The sequence below is a fragment of the Vigna umbellata genome, chromosome 4 (assembly GCF_029865625.1).
Source record: "Vigna umbellata cultivar VRB3 chromosome 4, Vumbellata_1.0, whole genome shotgun sequence".
NCBI classification, from domain to species: domain Eukaryota; kingdom Viridiplantae; phylum Streptophyta; class Magnoliopsida; order Fabales; family Fabaceae; genus Vigna; species Vigna umbellata.
In genome coordinates this window covers 58,357,637-58,371,210 of record NC_142168.1, presented here as the reverse complement: position 1 = coordinate 58,371,210, position 13,574 = coordinate 58,357,637, and the positions used below count along the sequence as shown (strand labels likewise).

General features: G+C 32.1%; 2 protein-coding genes across 2 annotated transcripts; one reads left to right on the top strand and one right to left on the bottom strand.

Moving 5' to 3' along the window:
* Positions 1-888: 888 nt before the first annotated feature.
* On the bottom strand, positions 889-4,134 carry LOC124841081 (small ribosomal subunit biogenesis GTPase RsgA 1, mitochondrial). Its single transcript, XM_047317265.2, has 5 exons — positions 3,231-4,134; positions 2,181-2,396; positions 1,897-2,091; positions 1,619-1,812; positions 889-1,181 (listed from the first exon to the last, which is right to left on the bottom strand). The coding sequence occupies exons 1-5, from the start codon at positions 3,861-3,863 to the stop codon at positions 998-1,000; spliced, it is 1,422 nt and encodes a 473-aa protein (XP_047173221.2). The 5' UTR covers positions 3,864-4,134; the 3' UTR covers positions 889-997.
* A 5,906-nt stretch (positions 4,135-10,040) lies between these two features.
* Positions 10,041-11,811, top strand: LOC148200682 (F-box/kelch-repeat protein At1g67480-like). The gene is made up of 2 exons (XM_088114146.1): positions 10,041-10,714; positions 10,856-11,811. Exons 1-2 carry the CDS (start codon positions 10,185-10,187, stop codon positions 11,481-11,483), a joined length of 1,158 nt encoding a protein of 385 aa, XP_087970272.1. The 5' UTR covers positions 10,041-10,184; the 3' UTR covers positions 11,484-11,811.
* The last annotated feature ends 1,763 nt before the right edge of the window (positions 11,812-13,574 follow it).

The window sequence follows — 13,574 nt, the reverse complement described above, 5'->3', positions numbered from 1 at the left end:
ACAACCATTATTATCGGCTACCTTACTTTTGTCATATTATAATCTCACAAAAATAAAAGAAAAATGAACAACTTATTTGAGACTTTAGTTATTGAAAAATGGAATTCTGGCTCGTTTAGAATTTGACTCTTTAGAAATCAAATTTTAATTAAAAAAACCGTGATACTCAAATATTTGATAGCATGTTATTTTTGTGAAAATTTTGATGTTATACTTTTGTGAAAATTTCTGTTTGTCATCGGATGACTAAGGTTATCTTCAGCCTCCAACTTTTAAGTTTCGGGATTTCTAGACATGAATTATAAATTATATTATATATTTATAATAAATAATTTAAAGTATGACGTGATATTGTTAATTTTGAATTTAAATTAGAAATCAGACAATTAAGTGATACATTTTGATAGTATTATTATCTTTAACACTTGTGAACATTTGATATTCTTGATGCAGGGCCATGGTGGTGGCCCTTGTGGGTGATATACAGTAAAGGAGAGTATTTTATTCTCTCTTTTTTTTATGAGGTGTAGTTAGTAGTATTGCAGCTGCGGGAATTAAAAGCCCTTCAATTTTTATCGCGAAAACATTGTTGTGGGTATTAAGTATGATCCAAATGGCCTTAAGTTCTGTTTGTAGCTTTTTGTTTACAAAGAAAGGGACGCTTACAGGGTTGTATTGATGAATCTCCTACAGATTTCCAAATGTAAGTTTTGGTAATAACCAACAAATGCATGCACCCACAACAATATCATGGGCTATCGCATTTAGTATTTCCCGTGTTCTGTCTCGAATAATCGTAACTGTAACTTCAACTCTGATTTGTGTATAGAATCAACATTTTCTGTTATCAGAATTCGAAAGTGTATTGATAGGTGATAGAGATTTGGGTCAAACAAAACACAAATGAACTTCATTGATAGGAACTTAGCTCACTCCGAGATATACATCGCATGGAAAGCAACTATTTACAATGAGAACTTTGGGGGCTAACGAAATTCTAAGAGTTTTCATTCCGTAGCGCCCTTAAAATGGGATCATTTTCCTCATCAATGTCGTCGTCGTCATCATCATCTAAGTCGTCTAAAATTGACTGGTTAATCTTCTTCCGAGATTGTCTCCTGTGCTTTTTAGGTTCCAACCGTGGTTCCGCTTGCTGAACACCCATATCTCCCATTTTCAACCTGCAAAAGATTATAGGGTGCTTGTCAGGAATATCATAACAATAATCCGTGGCAGATCTTTTTTGCATTACTACATATTCAACGAAAAATACTTTTATTGGTATTTCCACAAATTTATTGTTTTCCCCACACTCTTCAACAAGGAAATGCAATTTATTAGCTTCTTTCAAGCATGGGTTTACATGCCAGTGCCCTGATAATTATCATAAATAAATTAGAATATGCAGTGGGATTCATGTCTGCATCTATACATTAACATGTAAAAGGATAAGAATCAGCTTTTAAAAATGTGTAAAACCCTCATAATCACAGTAAATACAAAAAATATTAATTTTACTAATGGATACGAATCCCAGAATTGAACTTTTTGATCAAAGCATCATGCTTTCCAATTAACTGAAAAGCGTTGGTTTGCAATCAACAAAGGCACATCATACCTTACGTCCCCTTCTCTTTTAGTTCCAAATGTCCTAAGTTGGAACTCTTCCCTGATTCTGATTTCATCCAGAAGTTGAAAATAGAATGAATATCTTTCCCAGTCTCCCTTCACAATGCACCCAGGTTCTCCCAGATGCAAGCAATTGTTAAATGAGCATTTCTCGGTCTCATTCGCACTGAGCATTTTCCTGATCTGAATAAGATGATAAGATCAATCAAAACAGGAAAAGCTTTGTTATCCCTGGATTTATTAAAATACAAGTTAGGCATCACTAACTTCAGGAAAAGTTTGTGCAAGAGACTGCTTTGTCACTTTCAATAAACTAGGTTGGTTAAATCCAGGAGTATCAGCAAGAAAGCCCCCTCCAGATATTGGAAGCAAAGAGACATGGCGAGTAGTATGCTTTCCTCTACCACTTCTCGTGGAAACCTCCCCAACCCGTTGATCCTCAAGCCACTTGCTTCCAGAAATCTGAAAAGTAAGGCGCATCCAGGGGTGACACAAACATCAAACTCTAGTAGATAGAGGTAAAAAAAGAAAATAGAACAAAGAAAACTCACAGGCTCAAACCAATTCTCCCCTTCCGCAACATCAGAAGGGTTGCTTCTAAGGGCATTTATCAAACTAGACTTCCCAACTCCACTAGGCCCCACAATCACTGTCGTTTGATCCCTCAACTTGAATGCAAGAAGATCAAGTCCATGTCCAGATTCAACGCTGCAAAAAACCGGCTCATACCCCCAGCTACGCAGCCTGGCCTTCCACGAACTAATGATCTATGCAAGAACAAAAGCAAAATCAAGCAGTTGCTTTAGACCAGAAAATAGTAAAAGTTGGATTGTGAGTTTGAAACAACTGAAATCTTGGGAAGAAAATGCTTCCTCCCATCAGGTGAGTTCGCACCATGGATTTGCTTGCAAACAACACACCATTTGACACGGTTGCAAATCAAATTTCCGAGCACAAGTTCATATTTGGTATCAACAAGTTTTACCATGACTATCAAGGACCTAACAAAACCCTCTTCTTTTACTTGTACTTGGGATCGATATGGAACCATACTGGAGTTTGCAGCATGCCGAATAAAAACTCGCCAATTCAACAAGTGAACAAAACAACTTAAGAGCACCTTTCAATTCTATTAATGAGGATTCAAAAGTACTTTTCCTCCAAAAAACAATAAATTCTTTCTTTTACATTTTGTGACTTGAAATTCAAGAATGTGCATTCCAATTCCTAAAAGTGTTTTTTCTCAACTTCTATCCAGACTCGGTCCAAACGTTCATCAAAGCTTTCCATCCACTATACACAAAAGAATATCAGCGTGTTTGGATAGCCAGAAAGATCAATTCTTGCCCCCAAACAAAAATCACATTGAAATTTTGGAAAAAGTGGCTACTGTTTGTTGCTTGGGCATTCAACATGGAATTGGAATTGATAATGGGAAAATTGAATCCAAACTCAGTATATAGTAAAATGATTTTAGCTTGCAAGAAGCTTAATTCATTTTAATTGTTGTGGATTTGGGAGAAATTTATTCAAGCAGTGCCTACACGTCATAGTTATGACGGCAGAGCAAACAACGACAATGCATAGCGCGTGAACCTCACCTCTTTATCCACAAGCTCGGTCTTGTTGAGTGCCAGCGTGAGAGGGATTCCAGTGGATTCAGCTTCGACAAGAAAGCGCGTGAGAGTAAACGGTTCAGGCCTGGGTTGTTCGAGCGAGAACAGCACAAGAAGGTGGTCGACGTTGGCAACGGGAGGGTCAAGAATCTCAGAAGATCGGTGGAAGACGTTCTCAATCCATCCCCTGCGATCCACCCAATCCACGGAACCGACAAGAACCTTGTCCCCGACCATGACCCTGCGCTTAATCTTCTTTAATAGCGCCCTCACCACGCAGAGAAGCTCCACCCCGCGGAAGCTTCCAGAAGAAGGAGGCTGGTCGTTTTCGGGAACGATGACTCGCATGAAGTTCGCCTGCGACGCCGCCACGACACCGATGGCCTGTGATTCCGTGAGCGGGGGGCTGTCTTCCAGGGAGAGAACAGGGGCAAGAGAGGAAAACTCCTTCAACGTTTTTTTTGCCTTCAGAAGGTTGCGGCTCGGGGCGGCTTGCTTGTTAGGGTTTTGCTGCTGCCGGCCGGCAATTGTAACTGACCGGAAGCGGCGCATGAGGAGAGGAGCGGCGGAAGCCACCGCGCGGTGCCGGAGCATCGAGAATGATGATGCCAACGACATGGAAATGGAACGGAACAAACGAATCAATCAGCGTAGTTAGTGCGTGGAATATTAGTGAGTTAAGGAGTTTTAGTCACAGTTTTCAGATGACAGTGTTATCGACTCCAGTGGAAGGTCATCATCAGCGTCACCGTTTTGGGCACTCTTTATCGAAACGACGTTTAAAAACCATACTCATCAAAACAAAACGACACTGCCTCTCCTTCAATCTTCTAGGCATGTCTATCAACAACGCTTTATCTCTTAAACGACGTCGAGTTTTCCATTGCCAGTGCGGCCACCTCTTTTTGTTTATTCTTTCTTGAGAATGTGATGTGATAGAAATATAATAATTAATTTAGTGTAAATTATTATTTTCTGGTACACTAGATTTGTAATTTGATTTCGAATTAATTATGTCTTTGGAATTCTTTATACTTTATAATTAATAGTTAGCGTGAATTTTAGTGATTATGTAAGAGATAAAATAAAATAAGATATATAATAATAATAATAGGAGTGACAATTTCGTCGTTTGATATGTGGTATGTAGAAAGTATAAATCGATATTATAAGAAATTCAAGTTAATCTTTTTTAATTCATCCCCTGTAACATTTGACTTGTATGTTTATGTATCGGTCTACATAAAAATTATTTATTTTTTAATTTTTTTATTTTAAATCAAGGATTAAATATGTTTAAAGTTTTTGAATTTCTATAAAAAAAATATTTCTATTTTAAATTTTAATATATTTTAGTTTTTAAATTTTAAAAATAAATAAATAAAATATATGACATGACATTAATTTCCAAATAATTATTTGAAAACAAATATAGCATGATTAGGAGAGTTATATTGATTTGTTTTTTAATTTTGAAGATTAAACTATATCATAGACAAATTCTAATTTCATCTAAAAGGTTGAGGTCTAAAATATTAACCTCTTAATTAACAAACATAACATATTGTGTAAAAAATAAAATGTAACCATTATTTATTCTAAACAAAATAACAATTATTTCCTTTTAATGTTTGTTTTTTCCAATTGTAATTATTAGGACTTTTTGCATGAAATTATAACTATTTGAAATAATAAACAGTTAGATTCACGTATTTATCTACATAATATAATAATTATAAATCACCGTTGGTGATGAAAATTTTATCTTTTCACTTAATATTAAAAAATGTCAGTTTTTACAATTTAAAATTATGTATATCAACTCATCCATTCCATAATTGTCACACACGAGTTACAAAATATACAGATCAGACCAAAACAGATCAACAAAGTAAACATCTCATCTTTATCATTCTTAAATAATCTCTCCATTAAAAATAATTTAAATATACAATTGTCTCTTGACTCACTAAAATATTTTTTAAAAACAAAAACTGCAATGGAAATTTTGAAAAGACTCATATTTAAGTACATGTATCATCTAATTAGTTCAAATCAAACGATAAAGAAACAATTGATTGCTTTAAATTATTACTTTGCTTGGAATGTATAAACTTAGATACGTTTAACAAGACTTTTAAGTTATTTTCCAAACCTTTTTATCAGTAGAAAAGTTGTTTAATCTAATTAACAGTTTAGTGGATAAACTATTTTATTACATTCTAACATTGTTATATGTATATATCGAAGCAACGTTTAAAACAATTTCTAACTTATATATATATATATATATATATATATATATATATATATATATATATATATATATATATATATATATAATTGTTATCTTTGGAATACTGAATAAGTTTTAGTGTAATTTTTTTAACTAAGAAAAAAATATTTTATCCAAACACTCATTATTATTTTGAAAATATTTAACGAATGACTTTATCTATTATTCTAGTATTTTAATTTATTGTTTCATATGACAGTGTCATCGTTACCGCTCTCAACGCAATATCTATTATTTTTTTTCGTGTGTGATGACACGTATGGTCTTTTCTTAAACAAGATTCACAGCATAGTATTATCATATATTAAAAATATTATTTGTTTTATAATTAATGTTTGTTTTAAAATTTGTTTGATAGATTAAAAAAGAAAAAACATTTAAATTATTTTTAATTTGGATTATTGAACTATGTAAAAATATTGAATATGCTAGGTACAATAATAATGTCACTTGAAAAAATTGCTTGAATTAACTTACTTAACTTTCACAAAACTGCTAAGGAAAATGATACTTTAACAATATTTTTTTGACAATATTTTAATACTGTTTACATGTTATTATGTGATTGGTCCAAAATTATTTTATAATCAATAATAATAATCATAAACACCAATATAGACCAATCACATAATGACACATAGACAATATTAAAATATTATCAAAAAAATGTTGTCATCCAACTGCGAAACGTGTGGTATTCTGTTCCGTGAAATCAGTGGCAGGCCTAGGTTGCCCCGTATTGCTGAAGCCCTAACCTGGGAAACATTGAAATTCGGACATTGTTCAGATTCTCGGAGCCACTGGTTTTGATTTAGTGGCACGTCCCAATAACACACCAAATATCTATGATTCTTTGTTTGTTTTGGTTCTGTTTCTGGTGCAACGTATAATCAGACAGAATATGTTATTTGTCAGAATTGAACCTCAAAATGGATTGTCTTAATCATATCAATGGTTTTATGCAAATTTCGAGTAGCGTACAGAATGAATGATTAAATAAGAGGTTCTGATGTCTCGTGTTTCTTTTCCTCATAGTAACACCTAAGAAATAATTCTGGTGAAACAAAATTTATAGTATTACGGGTGAAATTATTTTGTTTGCTTTATTACTATCATTGAATAAATAAAATCGCAACAAACTAAAATCATTTTCGAAACACTGATAGAAAATTTTATTTTACATAATTGTTGTCACTTAAAAATGTCCATTCCATGGTTAACATGTTTCGATATATATAAAGGAGAAAGTTAAATTAAATATAAAAAAATCCTTTAACACTTTCTTTTTAAGCATTTTATATTCTATTAATTTTAATTTATTGAGATTCACTAAAATTGGCGGTTTTAATCAATTTAATTTGTAACAGAAAAAATATTAAAAGAAAACGTTTAGGTATGAGTGTTTCATAGAAAATCCTAATAAAGAAATCTCTTTTTTGTCTGGTTGAAATGGTAGGCAGTTTCTATCAATACAGAACACACCTTAAAAGTGTTCTTAGTATTCCTCTAAATATGGAAATTATAAAAAAAAAAATTAATAGGTATAATTTTTGCTTGGTGTAAAAGGATATGAAATTAAAATTTTCTTTTTCTTTATAAGATGAAGTCTGTGTTTGTATGAAGTTGTAAAGCATCTACAAGAGATTCAGATTAGTGAAGAATAATTGCACTTATTGGAATTCTGAAATTTTAAAGTTTAGGTAAGCCATTTTTTAATATACAAAGCTACTCTTACTTTGTTTTTATGGTCAAATGGTGCAATAATTGGAGTTAATAACATTCGTCGTCCGTTGACACTTTAAAAAGTTACTGATGGAATAATATTATTTTCCCACTCAACAATTTTTTACATTTATTATTTTTTTAATTTTTTTATAAATATAAAAGTTAACTTTTTAATAATCAAAATATCCATAATTGTTAACTAATGCATATAGTATAAATAAACATTTTCCCCACTGAAATGAGATTTTGATGTTAAGATTTTATATTATTTTTTTTTTTCAAAAACAGTTAGAGTGAACTTATTTCAACGGTTTTATTTTAACAACTTTACCTATTTAATCAAATATTAAGAAATGAATTAAGCGCTCTTTAAATACTTTTGTTATAGATATAACTTACGATATAGTTTAAATCACACTTTAAAAAGGTAATGTTGTATCGTAATACTAATCACACAAGCATATAATTTCTACGTCCTATATAAAATTATTCATTTCCTGTTTTTGAAATGGAGATAGATTTGAGAAAGTGAATTTAAATAAATTTAAAAGTGAAGATAAAATGTTTTGATTAAGAAAAGAAAAAGATATTATGATTTGAATATATTAAAAATAAAAGTTTTGTACATAATGTGATGGATATAATAAATTAAAAGAAATTTAAAACTTTTAAAAGATTGTAAAAGTTCACCTTTCCAAATCCTCTTAACCAAATCATACTCTCATTCCTTTTCAATTTCCACTTAAAATCAAACACAACATTAAAATTAATAAAATTTTATTAAATGTTAAAAAAGTAACTCGATTATTAAGAAATTAAAAAAATATCTACACTCGTAGTTTTTAACAATTCCACAAAGTAAAAAAAAAAATAGTATTATTTTATTTTATTTTATTTTTAATCTTTAGCCCACGAGAGCATTAGTTAGAAAAAAAAAAGATTTCTATGAAAAACTAACTTGAAAGATGAATTACACATTCAAGGATATCGTTAATTATTTAATATTTAAAAAATAATTCTTAACACGCTTTTTTATAAACATGGCCCACCCACTCAATATTTTAAAATCAAAAGTGACTTTTTTACTACACTCCACAACTAGTTTGGGAAGTTTTTAAAAGATAAAGACAAACGAATAGTGCATATCACCAACAATGCAAGAGGTCAGCTAATCAATTATTATTATTATATATTATTTTTTTTATATTCATAATGAAAATTATTAATAAGGAATAAAATGAAACACATGTACCTAAAGAGTAACAATCTGTCAACGAAACATTTACCACCATTGATTGATCAATTAGCGTAACAATATCTTCACCAGAAATGTTACGACACGACGTTACTGTTTGTTTGGCACTATAAAATAAACTATTTTCCTTACTCCGGAACACGACCACAACCTCTTCCAACACAAACAGGCTAAGCTTGGTTTGGTTCCATTACGTTGCCATTTTCTGGTTTTGACTTGGTCGCATTATGTGAGTGTCTTTCTCTCCTACAGTTTTCTTCCTAATCCTATAAATATTCTCTTTCTTCTGAACACCTTCTCATATCCATTCTCCATACACTCTATCTGTTTCTATGAATTCACCTTCACTGCTTCTTTTCTTCTGAATCTCGATCTTCTATTTTTGTCAGTTCCTCTCTTTCCTTTTCTTTTTGTTCTGTTCTATTCTTCTGCTTTCGTTTCTCTACTACAGATCTACCAACATTTGACTCTTTTCCTTCATGCTTGCGTATTGTAATCCTTTCCTCAAACTTTTTTCAGCTTCTGTGAGCTGCTATCTGTTTATGTTATTTATTTATATCTGTTGTGTTGTTTCTCTGAATTGAAACAAACATGTATGTATAATTTATCAGGCTCTGGAGCGTTGCGATGCTTCATTTTATAACTCAAATTGAATTTACAAATAGATTGTAATATTTCCCCTTCCTGATTCTTGCCTACTGTGTTTATTTTCAAACAATCTGAATTACATCGTTAACTGCTGGTTATTTCCAGATCTGGTGGTTGTCTGTGCTTCTGGATTTTTCTTTTTTCAAGTATAGGATATTTGATTCCTCTTATTCATCTTAGAGAGTTAACAGGTGCTGGTAAATTTATCATTATCATGTTAGTTTAAATATTAATTTGTAGGTAATTAATATTTGGTTGAATCCTTTTTGGTTGTATGCTGAGATTTGTGGAAAACACTGGAAGCCTGTCTTTGTTAGTTTTGTTTTTTTTAGATCAAGGGTTATGCTAATATCTAATATGCATTCTTGTTCAAGTAAATATTTGTATTAAAAATAACTGCGATTTACAATTTTGAATCTGCAGATTTTGAACCTTTTTTTCTCATTGATTTTTATGACTTAAGTTTTTCTTATTCTTATGTGAACTGTTCTAAGTCCTGTTTGATTCAGACCATATGAACTTGAAGAAAATGGAAGTTTGCGGTGGCTAAGTCTCGGCAACTTCTATGGCCTACTCTGGTATGCCTTTATAATTTTGTTGATTAACTTTAATTAGTTTTTGCATTTGGCTTCAAAACATGATCATCTTTGCCGTATTGGATAGGTATCTGGGCAATGTGTGAGGGAGGATACAGCGTAGGCAATTTAACAAACAATTTGCAGAAGACAACAATTAAGAAGAATCACAGTGGGAGCAGAATAATAACTGTTATGGAATTTGAATCAGACTGGACAAAGCATAGAAAATCATCTGCTCATACTGCTCAAGTGATTAGTTCTGCAACATCGTTCATGCCTTGGTCTCGTAGAATCCCAATTGTTGAAGGATTTTATGAATTTCTTTAGTTACATTACATGCTTCTCAACAACACATTTGCACACTATTTGGTTGAAAGATCTCTGCTAAAAGCTTGTACACCTTCTAGATATTTACTGTATAATTTCTGGTTTAAAAAATGCCTGATCTTACTGTTGGAAAGAAGAGATTTATCCAGCCAAATACGTGTTTCGCCAATTTGACCGATCAAGATAAATCAACTCTTTCACAAAGTGATAATTGTTTCTTCTCGGAGGCACTGAGTGAAGATTATAGCCCAATTCTACCTGGGCTGCCTGATGATGTGGCCGAGTACTGTCTGGCACTTGTGCCTCGTTCGAATTTCCCTGCTATGGGGGGTGTCTGTAAGAGATGGAGATCGTTTATTCAAAGTAAAGCATTCACTACTGTGCGAAAATTGGCTGGAATGCTTGAAGAATGGCTCTATTTCTTAACAAGAGACTGTGAAGAAAAGGAAAGTCATTGGGAGGTTATGGATTGTCTCGGTCGTAAATGCCGATCTCTTCCACCAATGCCGGGTCCAGAAAAGGCTGCATTTGGAGTGGTGGTTCTTAATGGAAAGCTTCTTGTCATGGCTGGTTGTTCAGCTATTGAAGGAACTGCCTTTGCCTCAGCAGAGGTTTACCAATATGATTCCTGCCTCAACAGGTATGGTTTCCTTAAGCACTCTACCTAGAAATTGTGAAACATAAAGGTTTGTTATGTTACTGTATGAAACTTGGCATAGATATAGTTGTGTGTGTTTTAATGTTGTTTTGACTTGCTCCATTCTCTACTCTGCCATTGCAGCTGGAGCAGTTTGTCGAACATGAATGTGGCTCGTTATGACTTTGCTTGTGCTGAAGTGAATGGCTTGGTTTATGCTGTCGGGGGCTATGGGGAGAATGGAGACAGTTTGTCCAGTGCTGAGGTGTATGATCCAGATACTGACGAATGGACAGTGATAGAGAGCCTTCGCCGTCCGAGATGGGGTTGTTTTGCTTGTGGATTTGAGGGTAAGCTCTATGTCATGGGTGGAAGGTCAAGCTTCACCATTGGAAACTCCAAGTTTGTTGATATATACAACCCTGAGAGACACACCTGGTGTGAGATTAAGAATGGCTGTGTTATGGTCACAGCTCATGCAGTAGTAGGAAAAAAGTTGTTCTGCATAGAATGGAAGAACCAGCGGAAGCTGGCTATATTCAGTCCAGAGGACAATTCATGGGAAATGGTTCCAGTTCCATTGACAGGGAGCACCAGTGTTGGTTTTCGGTTCGGGATGCTGGATGGCAAGTTGCTGCTCTTCCCTCTGCTGGCAGAACATGCTCATCAAACATTGTCGTATGATCCAAATGCAGCTCTGGGGTCAGAGTGGCGGACTTGTGACATAAGGCCATCTGGTTTGTGCTTGTATTGTGTAACAATCAAGGCATGAAATGAAACCATGTTCTGGCTGGAGTATAGCAGCATTTTACTAAGATTGACTCAGAGTTTACATGAGCTGATGTCGCATGGTGCAAAACATGATCTCGTACATGTAATAACTTGTCTTATTGAGGTGAGTGTTCCTCACATTTTATGTAATTTTAGTTGAGTTTTTTCTTGTCTGTGACTGATAGAGATACTTGGCTTCTGGCATTATCATTTTATGAATGCCCTTTGTGTCTTTGGAGTGTGAGGGATTAATTCCCTTGGTCTTGTGATTATCGACTTTTATAAGCAGTATTTAATACTGTGGTGGGTGAGCTATTCCTTTGTTGTTCTGTTTTGGACTTTTTAGCTTGTTAAAAGTGACAACTTTAGAATTTTTTATCCAATACTTTATGACTGAGACGGAAATAAGTTGAGCATATTGGCTGAAATATCAGATACGACAGCGACAACCCAATGAATTTCAACCATACCATTCACATGAATCCTTCAGTAGTGCTTGATAGAGATACAAATTTTAAAAATTTACTGCCCATATAAAAAGGTTTTCCATCAATCAATTATAAATCATTTTTCATAATTTTCTTACAAGTTAGTAAACTTAATATAATGTGTGTCTGGTTTTTACTTTATAAGATTTTGTATTTAATAAAAACAATTGAACATATGTGTGATTAAATATAAAAATCGAATTATATAAATATGAAATTACTTACTTTTTTTTCTAATGAAATTAATCCATAAAAGATAAAAGTAGAACTAAAAATTATGCAAGTACAAATTACATTTTTTTCCATGATGTCTCTTTATTCTTATCCAAAAGGAAAGAATAATGTAAAGAACATTTTCATCCAAATCTCACCTAACAACCCTTGACTATTTTGAGGCTTTTGTTCCCATTCATAAAAAAAAAAGGTTAAAAGCACAAATTCTGCATTTGTCCGTTTTCTTTTTATATGCTATATATCCCTCCTCCCCAATATTAAAATGTTTATGTATAAATAAATAGAAATCACTAATTGCATTCTTTTCCTCCATCTCATCTACAATTATTTTTTTAGAGTCCTTTTTAATTATAAGATATCATTGTTTAATGATAAAATATCTCAATTTAGAGTCACTAAAAATTTATCCAAAGTCAAGTTTGGTCTGATATGTCGGTTCCTTCACACCTATTCACTAAAATATTGATATTATATGTTACTTTAACTTAATTTCGCTAAACTTCACCTGTATATTATAATTTTATTTATTTTTAATTAATTTGGGATTTTTAATATTCATGTTGATAACATAAAGTAATTTCAACTACGATAAACTATGACTGCTTGTAATATCATATTAAAAATTAAGTTTTGAACTCATTATTACATGATTAAGCCAACGGAGAAACTTCATCAGGTGAGTTTAATAAAGTTGTATTATATTTAAATTTTACTACTTAAATAAAATAGTTTGAATAGCATATTTCCTATACTTTCTTAAATATTTGTCTATAAAGATTTTTTGATTTGTTATTTTAAAAAAATTATAATTATTATCTTAGTAATTAGATAATTTATAAATTTTTTTTCAGAATTATATTTTAGATGAGACAATTTAAAATATTTTCGAATTATTTCTTGAAAGTATATTCCGTATTTGAAATTATGTAATTTGAAGTAGTTTTAGATTACTTTGAAACGTTGGTTGTGATGTCTAAAATATAGTTTTTAATTGGTTTTCTAGATGTTATTTTGACAAATACTTTGATATTTTTTATATTACAGAGGATGGTAGAAAAAAGTACGAGATATAGAAGGAAGACAATATCATTAATCAAGTTGAAATCAAACTCAAATTGTCTGGACTAACCTAATTTGGCCCAAACATGATTGCTCTAGTCTGATGTGATGTTGGGCCAACTTTTTCTTTAACCTAGTAATGCATACATACTCTTACTATTTTTTATTTTTTTTTACAGATTGCATTGTTCCGTATTTTTAATTTAATTTAAAATGCATGTGAATTGAAAGCATCAATCCTACTTAGATTTTTTTTATTACATATTACATATTGATAAATATTATTTTATATGTCATCATACACTATCAGT

Coding starts and splice junctions, on each gene's coding strand:
- LOC124841081 (XM_047317265.2), bottom strand. CDS start 3,863: ATGTCGTTGGCATCATCATTCTCGATGCTCCGGCACCGCGCGGTGGCT. Junction 1,813..1,896: donor TTGCACAAACTTTTCCTGAA/GTTAGTGATGCC, acceptor CATCTTATTCAG/ATCAGGAAAATGCTCAGTGC. Junction 1,182..1,618: donor AAAAGAGAAGGGGACGTAAG/GTATGATGTGCC, acceptor AATCTTTTGCAG/GTTGAAAATGGGAGATATGG.
- LOC148200682 (XM_088114146.1), top strand. CDS start 10,185: ATGCCTGATCTTACTGTTGGAAAGAAGAGATTTATCCAGCCAAATACG. Junction 10,715..10,855: donor TATGATTCCTGCCTCAACAG/GTATGGTTTCCT, acceptor CTGCCATTGCAG/CTGGAGCAGTTTGTCGAACA.